The sequence below is a fragment of the Pelecanus crispus genome, chromosome 1, assembly GCF_030463565.1.
Source record: "Pelecanus crispus isolate bPelCri1 chromosome 1, bPelCri1.pri, whole genome shotgun sequence".
NCBI classification, from domain to species: Eukaryota; Metazoa; Chordata; class Aves; order Pelecaniformes; family Pelecanidae; genus Pelecanus; species Pelecanus crispus.
The window spans coordinates 52,834,080-52,844,560 of NC_134643.1; the positions used below are offsets into that span (position 1 = coordinate 52,834,080).

At 46.3% G+C, this 10,481-nt stretch overlaps 1 protein-coding gene across 1 annotated transcript; it reads left to right on the plus strand.

The window, feature by feature from the left end:
* Positions 1–854: 854 nt before the first annotated feature.
* Positions 855–2,126, plus strand: SNRPF (small nuclear ribonucleoprotein polypeptide F). Its single transcript, XM_075727570.1, has 4 exons — positions 855–865; positions 1,026–1,151; positions 1,411–1,475; positions 2,060–2,126. Exons 1-4 carry the CDS (start codon positions 863–865, stop codon positions 2,124–2,126), a joined length of 261 nt encoding a protein of 86 aa, XP_075583685.1. The 5' UTR covers positions 855–862.
* The last annotated feature ends 8,355 nt before the right edge of the window (positions 2,127–10,481 follow it).

Below are 10,481 nucleotides of genomic sequence, written 5' to 3' on the forward strand. Positions count from 1 at the left end.
GGGTGACACCGGGAGTTTGTCAGAAGCCTCCCGCTATGGGCCACAGCCATCGCGCAGTTAGGCGCTGCCACCTCGCGGAGACCGACCTGCATAGAATCACAGAATCGTTTAGGTTGGAAAACACCTTTAAGATCAAGTCCAACCCTTAACCTAACACTACCAAGTCCCCCACGAGAGAGAGAAAGATAGACAGAAACGCAGCCCTGCCAACTGCTGGTAAACCTCGAGGTGAAAAGCAAGCAGCACCCTGCTGGGAAGGACAGGCCCAGGCACACACTCGATTGCTCAGGAGCGCTGCGTCCGCCGCTGGCCGGGAGGGCAGCTGCTGCGCCGGCCGCCCGACTTTCAAGGCAAAGTAAGGCGGCTGCCGGGCTGAGGGGGGCGAAACCGGCCCCCTGGGGCCTGAGGGACTGCGGGGTGCCGAGGAGGCTTTAAGGGAGGACAGGAAAGGCCTACGGGCTTGTGGCAGGCGGGAGCGGGCCCGCCGCCCCCCGCCCCGCCTCTCCTACGTCCCGGGACGGCGCCCGAGGCGCCCGGCAGCGGCCCCGCCCCGCCCCGCCGAGCGGCGCCAACGATTGGTTGGAAAAGGGGGGGGGGAGGGCGGCCAGCCCGGCCAATAGAGAGAGGCCCGCGACGCCGCCGAGCCAATGGGCAGCCCGGCTTTTCGCTCGGCGCGCGGGTGAGCCGCAGCCTATCGAGAGAGCGGCGCGGCGGGGGTGAGAGGTCAGAGGTTGAGAGCGGCGCCCCCGGAAGTGGAAGCCGGAACGGCGCCTGCCTCCCATTCTTTCGCAGCCCGCGGCGCGCACGAGGGGTTCCCGCGTGGACCTGTGTTTCCCGGGCCGCTGCCGCGCGCCGCGTCGCCATGGTGAGGGCGGTGCCGGCGCCGCGCGCGGGAAGGCGGGGGGAGGTGGGGAGGAGGGCACGCGGGCAGCGGGAGCCGCGGCCGTTAACGGTCCCGAGGCGGCGGGGCGGGGCGGGAGGGGCGGCGCCGGCCGGCGGCACTGACCGGCCGCTCTCCCCGGCAGAGCCTGCCCCTCAACCCCAAGCCCTTCTTGAACGGGCTGACGGGCAAGCCGGTGATGGTGAAGCTGAAGTGGGGGATGGAGTACAAGGGCTACCTCGTCTCCGTCGACGGCTACATGAACATGCAGGTGAGGGCCGGGGGGTGGCGGCGGAGGGGCAGGAGCCGTCGGGGCTCCCGGTGAGGTGGCGGGGCGGGGGCGACGCCGGGCCTCGGCCCTTGCGGGGGTGGGATCGGCGGCACCTGGCCGGTGGGCGCTGTGTCGGGTGGGAGCGGGGTCGCTCGGCCTTCCCCGGTCGCTGTAGGCGGGCGGTGGGCTGCGGGGCAAAGCCGCGGTTTGTGCTGCGCCAAGCCTCCGCTGTTACCGTCTTGCTGGTTTTCTTCTCAAGCTTGCAAACACAGAGGAGTATATTGACGGCGCGTTGTCTGGACACCTGGGTGAAGTTTTGATAAGGTAATTAGGATATTTATGGCAGAGGCAGGGCTTCTTTAGCTTTTCTTATCACTACCCTTAAAACTTGTATTGCTAGATGCTGCGTTGTCTAAGACTAAGTGTTAATGTAACCTAAGTGTAACCCTTATGTGAAGGCTATGAGATCACCTCTGAGGGGAGGGAAAATGAATTTTGAAATATTTGTAAAGAAGTATTTACGATCCCTATTTCAGGTGACTAAATACCTTCGTTTTCCAGATTATTGTAGGTCTATTAATCCCTTGGCATTAACAGAGTATGTTAGTGTATTGCTACTGAAAACATTTTGCATGCTTGGACGTTGATACTTGACCACAACTGTTAACCCAAGAGTAAAAATTTCTCATACAGCATTGCCAACCAGATACTGCTTTTATAAACCTGGGGGTGTTGCAAGTGTTATGAACTTTGTGGAAAGCTGTACAAGGTCAATGGCAGCAATCTGTTATGCAGAATTTGGCTGTCGCCAGGCTACACTCAAGCAGGCAAATACTTAAAGCAGTGTGTATAAGGCATGGAAAATTAAAACGCTTACAGTCAAGTGAAATCTTTGTTTCTATTTACAGGTGTAATAATGTTTTGTACATCAGAGGTGTGGAAGAAGAGGAAGAAGATGGAGAAATGAGAGAATAGGTGTTTTGTATATCTGGAAATAAAGGTTTTTTCTTTTTTTTTTTTTGTTTTTCCATAATTTTGTAATAATGTGTTTACTTTTTTCCCATTGTATTTTAATATGGGGGAAGTTAACTCTTAAAAAGGTTTCTAACCTTTTATTGGTGTCCAAAAAACTAATGCCGGAGGAATAGGCGATTATTTTAATTTAAAACTGAAAATATTAGAATGAAAAGTGAATATTTAAAAACAACCAACCCCCCCCCCAACTTTTAAGTATTACCAGTGTCAACAAATGCCATTACTGTCAAGGGAACTAACTGAATGTAAGTGATTCCTGGAATAAATTAAATCTTCAAAGTTGTGTACTCCAAAAGAAAATAGGCAGTTCATTGACATATCAGCTCAGTTTAGCATCAGTGTCAGTACTCTGCCATCAGGTAGTCATGCTGACTGCAGGCTAGCGTATAATAGAAGGTAAAGAGCTTTTCATTGCGCGTACCTGACTTTCTCCTGCTGTCACTAAGCTGAATCGCTGAGTAGATTGGCAGAGCTGCAGGTGCAGGCTTTTCTCTAATGATGGTAATACGGGCTGTAGAATGAGCAACAGAAATCTTTCAAAAAATATCCTTATGCACCTACTGCAGGCAACTGATGATTTGGTAATGATTCCTTCAGCTCTGAATTAGTTAATTAAGAGGATGCAGCTATACTGCTTTGTAGCCTTATTTCAGTAGATTTACCTCAAAGTGAAAAACTGTTGTCTTCAGTATTTGTAGGAACCTCATTCTTAGCTGTCTTCTCTGCTTTAGCAGCTGAAGGCTGTGAACAGAATACCAGTTATCTTCCTATCTGAAACACAGGAAAATAGGGTAGTCTATATAGTTTTCAGTATGTATGTAGTTACTATTTAAATACACTTGGTCTTTAAACCTGTTTATAAACTTTGGAAATAGTTCTGAAGACTTGACTGCGGATGAGATGTGGAAGTAGGTCCCTTTTATACCCCAGGGTCTCTAAGAAATACTCTGCTGTGCGTCACGAAGCCTGGAGCGTGGCCGTACAATTGTTACTAAGGAAGGACAAATTTGGCCCAACTTCGTAGCTGATATCCACGCAAACAAAAGCCTCTTGGCAGCTATAAAGGTCCATAGACTTCAATGGCATTAATAGGGTTAAGACAACACACTACAAAATGAGAGTGTACTTTCCCAGTCTCTGTCATAAAAAGAAAGTCTTTGTTAACAGAATGTTGAAGTTTTGGCAGGAACACAATAACTGTGTTTTCAAATATTGAGAGTAAACACTGATGTTGACTGAATGTCCCTTGCCTATCAGCACTGCTTAATGAGCGGCCATTGCTCTGCCAGCGCTGCCAGGCTGAGACTCCCTGTTTGCAGCTGTGGTAGAGCTGAGAAGCGCTGCCTCTAAGAAGTGGTTTGGAGAGGCATTCTGCAAACCAGAACCCGGACAGCTAGAGGTACCACTTCGTGAATGTAAATCGCAACCATTGTGTTAATTCAACCCTTCTCTCGTCGGTGATCGCTTACCATAATGCTGCGGTCAAAACCAGAAGTAGTATCCCTGTTTTACATGTGCAGAAAATAGAATTCCTCCTTTATCCCTCTGTGATCTCAGTAGTGGAGCTTCACAAAAGATGAAAATTCCTTTGGTTCTCTGCTGTGGTCCTGCCCTGCCTTAGACATGGTCATAAGGAGGAAAAGGGAGAGGAAGGGACCTGTTTCTGCTTTTTGTGGACTCCAGCCCCTGCCCTAACAGGATTCGTACAGGCATGTTGCACTGAAGGCTGAGATGATACGGAAAAGAGGTTTTACGGAAGCCTTCAATGTGCCACAGGTTGCATCATTAGCTTAATGTGGTTTGCGTAAGGCGAGGAGCTATATGATGGCGAGCTATGTGATGGCAATCTAATTAGGGAATAAACCCAGCATTACGGCCAGCTTCCCATCTTGGGTTTAAACACCTCCACGAAGGGCGGGGAACGAGCTTTCAGTAAAGCACTCAAAGCGGAGGGTGACTGGGGCCCTGCCACCGGTGTCCTGCAGGCACCGTGGAGAGCTCGGAGCCAGCTCTGCGCCAGCCCCGTCTGCATCGCCGCCAGCAGTGGTTCTGTGCAAAGGCTTCTGAAGTAAGGTATCAATGCAAAGGACATCTATAAACAAAATCTCATCCCTCGGCATACCCTAAAATGAGTTTATCGTTCAGGTTTATCTTTCACCTTTCAGGTGACGATTATTTGTCACCTATAGAAAACCATCAGTATTTTGAACTATTTAAACTCTCAGAGACAGTCACTCATGAGTGCAATTCCACAAAAACTCAGCTAGTGCTGGTTATTTGCCAGTAAGTGACCCCATGGAAATCGCTGCATACAGATCTTGGCTCTGCTACCTGGCCACCATATGTGGTAGAACCCTGTAGGTGCTCTGGCTGTCATTCATTCGTTTTCATACTAAAATTCTATGTCTCTTTAGTAGCAGACTGTAGTAGCTGTAGTGTACACATAGGTAGAAAAATGATAGTTTATCACAAAGTCTAGCAGGCCATTTAAAGGTGGATATAGTTCCAAATTCTTTTCACCACCCCCTGAAGGACAAACTGTGGAAAGAAAGAAATCTGTGCAGACTGCTGTGTTTCTAAAAGGCCCAGTAAAACCAGTAGCTTTCTGTGGAGGGATGGCATGCTAAACAAAGACCTTGGCCTTAAAACTTGTATCTAGATGAAAAAAGTCAAAAATTCTACAAAAGAATCTATGCTAAGATGAATAATACAAAAGGAAAGACAAGTGGATGTAACATTTTGCAAAGACAAAAGCCTGGTCAGAACTAAGAAAAGAAGTACATTTTCTCCTGTAAGCTGTCTCCCTCTTTCAAAGACTAAGATCACCTGCTTTACAGCGTCTTGAGTTTTCATTGTCAATGAAAGTGTGCTCCCTTCATGTAGCTTCAAATTCTTTTGTGATTTTTTTGTTACACATCTACAGGTCTTTTTGATAGGTACGTTCATTAGACTCCAAACTCAGAAAGACGCTTTTATTTTTGCATAGTACCAGGCATCAAAGACAGCGACTAAGTAATAACCTCGGCATATAACTTCAGAACTAATCTTAGTTCTTACGCCCACATGCTGCAAAGATGCATGCACCTGTTTATCTTTGCTACCGTGAAGTGTTCCATTCATTTCTGTGGGAGAACCCATGCAGGTAAAGTTAAACAAAGACTTACGCATGCGCTTAATTCAGATTTTGGTCCTGAACAGTGTGAAAAGAATTGCAATAGAGATGAAGGTAAGGTACTCTGAATATTTCAGTGTAATTGGAGCTGGTCCTTAGTTGGTATGGAGTAAGCACCATGAATACAAACAGACTTTTACTTTCTTCTGGAGCAAGTCCAAAAGGCAGACTAATTGCAACCATTCCCTTATATTATGGATTAAAGACACAAATAAAAAGGCTCATGATTTTACTTTTGAAATATAAGGTATATAAAGTAACTAAAAAGAAAATGCTTTCATGTGTTTAAGTTGTTCAAATTGTTTATAGGATAAAAGAAATCGGAGACAAAGTAGTAGGCTACTTCATCAGCAAAAGAGTATATACACTGCAAAACTACTTACTAAACATGGTAAGAAGTTACGTAGTCAAAAAAAGCCTAGAAAGATACATGGCAAGACTTGAGACATACAACATGTAGTTTTGAGCTTATCTTTTGTAGTTACTCATTTAAGTACGGGTTGTTTGCTGTTTATTTTTTACTTGGAAACCTTCACATTCCTAGGAGTAGCCAAAAAAAGAGTACACAACCTAGCTGAGAAGACCCTAAATTCTTAATGTTGCTAAGAGGCAAAATGCTGCAAACTCTAATTCTGTCTGGCACGGATCTCTGCAAAGAATGACGAGCTTTGGCCATAAGGCCGGATGCTGGAATGATACCAGTTCCTACGTCTGGATGTGTCCACATCCTCACTCCTGACAGGACACAGGTGCACAGAAGCTCTCTTCTTCCCCTTCACTGTAGTTTTTGTGAAAAGGAAGCCTAGACGTACAGGTTGGAAAGGTTACACTATGCTCAGAGAGGACCGTTCCTGCCAAACTAGGTCCCGTGGGGCAGATTGCGGTGCTCCCCCCAAAGGTCCCCCCATCACCACGGGGCTATGGACTTTGCCAAAGAAGTTTTTAAGACAGAACCTGGGAAGAGAAGGAGGATTCAGAAAGCTTGTCTGAGCAAATGCAATGTTTCCATGGTTTGAGAGATGCAAAGTTTTTCTGAATAGGAAAAAGAAAATACCGAATTACTTCATTTTCACTTTTGCAAAGCTATGTAAAAAATATTTGTAAATATGATGTAGAACTCAGTCTGATCTGAGGGAAGCCAAGAGTATGTAACGAATTTGAAATTTAGCCTGGGTCAATTCCCCATCTGAAAGTCCATGTGATGCCATTCCTGTTTGATCCTGAGGGTCCAGCAACCTCTGCTGCTTCTGTAAACAGGGAAATACATTCTGCACATTTCACTAACAATTATTTTTTCTTAAGACATGCACAATATGCTCCTTTCAGGACATTTTATCATGCTGTGTGTATTATTGTAAAGGACTATTTAGCAGATGAAAAGGCCTAATGTACAAATTTAAGGAAAATTTAGCCAATATTTGGACTAAGACTCATATCCAGCCTTGGGCCTTCTGTATTTAATTACACATTGTTTACAAGAACAAGAATTCTAAAGTAACTCTTGACAGTGTATTTGAAAAGATGTTGAGGAACAAGTGTATCATACACTCACACAAAGCACCAGCAAGAAGAGATGAAATCTCTTAAATCAACAACCTGATATTCAATTGACTTTTTTACTTACCTCTACTTTTACTCTTTTTCTTTTCCTCTCTATTCTTTCTCCTACCTTACTTCATTGAATTTTTTGGTGAAATGGGTTATTTACCAACCCAAACTGGCAAACTCAAGGAACTTAAAATACCCAATAATAACAACGTAAGTAAAATGACCACAGGATATTATCCTTCAAACTGTGTTAGGAACACACACCTTTTCAGCAGGCAAAGACCCACCAGCTCTGTAAAGAACTGGCTTTCCGTCTTCTATGAAAGAAGTTCTCTTCTTCTGATTGCTTTTATCAACACCTATACAATTTTGCAGAAAAAGAAATTCTTATCGGACACTATTGAAGAGACCACATTTTAAAGCACTTTCACTGGAATGTTAAGGTTGTGATTTAAAGGCTCTAAATTAAAGGAATTTAGACAGGGTTCCCCTGGCACCCTACCTTTCTCTGTTTACATCCAATGAATTCTGACAACATTTTTAAAATACAGCACAACTGTTAGAATCTGTACTTTTTGTATCAAACTCAAGAATTTTCTGAGGATGCCACCAAGAAACCACTCCTGCATTTACCTTTCTGGGCAGTACTTTTAAAAATACATCAGGCACAGCATGTCAGAAACCACTGACTTTGCAGTGGATTGACCTTTACCTTCATTGGCTGATCTGTTAAAGAGAAAAATCTTCACCAGGAAAAGAACCAGGGCATATACAAATACATAAGCACAGCTGTAAGTTTTCTGCAAGCAGAACGTTAAGTCTGAGAATGAAATACATGCCTATCTTACTAAGCATAAAATCTTCACCTATTCTAAGGATTTAAATCAGGATCTGCCCTTGGTTCTTGGAAAAGCCTAGTGCACAGAACTGAATTTTATCCTTAAGAGTGTAACAACACACTTCTTGCAGCTGTAAAGCTTTACACAGAATTGATCTTTCCTTTTTTCCCCCTTTTACCAAAACTGATGTTATGAGTGGCTGGAGTCTGAGATTGGATCAGCAGAAATAGAGCTGCAGAAGTTAACTTTGCTCATCAAAATTCTCTCTGGAACTGCTGAAAGAGGCAAAAGGCAAAAAAATGTGTAGATGTGAGAAATTTATGTTTCTGTAAGAAACATTCAGGCCAGTTTCTGTTTGACTTCTAGCCCTTGCTCACAGAAGCAGCGGATGGCCCGGCATGCAATTAAATGTGGGGATGCGCAAATACGGGTGGGAAATTTAATGCTCGCTGGTGGTCCTCTCAAGGGCAAAAAGAGCAGCTCATTGAACACATACCCTAAAATATTTGTGAGTACGAGGAAGATGATTTTGCATTACTTACCCTGCCGTAAGACAGTGCTACAGTGAAGCTGTCCAGTCCCCATTCTGGATCTCTTTGTTTGCTTGCCACCACACCACACACAGAGAATTGAGCTGCCTGCGGGTGCGGGTTGCTCCCCTCTGCTCCAGCTGGATCACCCGCTCCCCGCTGCTTGTATTGGCAGGACTGATCCGGCCAGTGGTGGGCTCCACCACAGCGGGCTGCGTTTCATTCCTGACACACCAGCTCTCACCCCACCACCGCTGCTTAAGCATCCCCCCCCAAAATGGAGCGTCCTTCTGCCCTTGCTATGACTCTGTTGCAAGGTTCCTCTTCAATTTCTGCTTTCAAACATACTGCCATACTGCCAGGGAAAGCCAAAGTCAGCAGCAGGAACTCCTGGAAGCAGTAAAGCACCATCTACCACCTCTCCTGTCGATCTTCTGCACGTGTAGCGAGACAGAATGTTTAGCAGGAAGATGATGTTGTGGTGCAGTATTGAGCCAGTGGAGCAGTATCACAAGATAACACCCGACATGATCGTAGTTTTACTCACTTTTCAGGTTTGTTATTAAATGCAAAATACTGTGTTTTAGCTGCATGCCTTGCCTCATTTGAAAACAAGACTTGAGCACAAGGGCTCATTCAAAGAGCCAACATATCCATCTGTTTCTGCTGTACAGGAACATGTATATGCATATAGGTGCATTACGAGCATTTTAAATTGATCCTCTTTCTAAAAGAAAAGAAGGTGTCTAAAGAAGATTGCCAACACCAGAAAGGCATTTGAGGGAACACTTATTTAGAAAGACACTCCAATTTCCAGCTGGGAATTACTGGAGCCCTATACACACTATGAACATTTGAAAATAGAAGCAAAATGAAAGTCCGCGTTGAGAGTAAATATTTGCTCCCCGACTCTCCCATCCCTAATTCTGTAGGGGGCAGCAGAATTGCACAAACCTTTCGATCGTGGAATTGGATAAACTAGTATCTGCCTGGATAAATTAATGCCTGCCTGAATATCGGGTGTGGGGAGAGGTGCTATGGTCCCTCAGGGGCTGGTGCTGGGATGCTGGCAAAGTGATGGACCCCGGCGAGGTGATGGATGGCAGGGAGGGGGGACATGGACAAACAAATGCTCCCAATTCAGAAGCTCCCTTTTTCTTGGCAAAGGGAAATCTCCAGGTGGTGCAGCGCGGGCAGAGGGCTCTGGGAATCCCCAGGGGGCAAACCCGGTGCTTCGGAGCTTATCATAAAATCACAGAATCATAGAATGCTTTGGGTTGGAAGGGACCTTTAGAGGTCATCTAGCCCAACCCCTGCAGTGAGCAGGGACAGCTTTAACTCGATCAGGTTGCTCAGAGCACCATCCAACCTCACCTTGAATGTTTCCAGGGATGGGGCCTCTACCACCTCTCTGGGCAACCTGTTCCTGTGCTTCACCACCCTCATTGTAAAAAAAGTCTTCCTTTTCAGACTGTCAACCTGTCACAAGTGGGGTCCCCCAGGGATCGATATTGGGCCCAACACTTTTTAATATCTTCATAAGTGATCTGGATGATGGGATCAAGTGTACCCCAATGAAGTTTGACAATGACACCAAACTGAGTGGGGAAGTGGACACTTTGGAAGGGAGACCCACCCTGCAGGAAGACCTGGATAGCCTGGAAGGGTGGGCTGACAAGACAGTGCTTGACCACCCTCGCTGTAAAAAATTTCTTTCTTATGTCTAGTCTAAATCTATTCTTCTTTAGTTTAAATCCATTATTCCTTGTCCTGTCACAACAGGCCTTGCTAAAAAGATTGCCCCCATCCTTGCTATAGGCCCCCTTTAAGCACGATGTACGGATATTGTCACGTACAAGACCGCAGCAAGAACAGCACCCTTCGCTTAGCTGCTGCCAAATTCGCTCTTAAAGCCCTGTAGCTTTTCCAGCCCAAACTTCTGTCAAGTGCCAAACGTGGCATGCGTGAGGATGGTCACCACCACCCGCCCTAGCTGTGTCCTGGAGGAATCTTTGCCTCCAACCTCCGTGTCTTCACGCTCTGTTGGGTGCTTGGTTTGCAAAGAGCAGCCCGGGCAGGGGCAGGGGCAGGGGCAGGGGCAGGGGCAAGGGTCGGAGCCGCCCTCTCCCTCACCGCCCTGGGGGACTTTGAGCGGGGCGGTGGCCACCCACCGCAGCGCCCGCCACTTGCCGCGCTGCCCACTGCC

Bases quoted from the DNA above. Each gene is read 5' to 3' on its own strand.
- SNRPF (XM_075727570.1), top strand. The intron at 1,152-1,410 runs GTGAGGGCCGGG...TTTCTTCTCAAG, and splicing joins ACGGCTACATGAACATGCAG to CTTGCAAACACAGAGGAGTA. The intron at 1,476-2,059 runs GTAATTAGGATA...TTCTATTTACAG, and splicing joins CTGGGTGAAGTTTTGATAAG to GTGTAATAATGTTTTGTACA.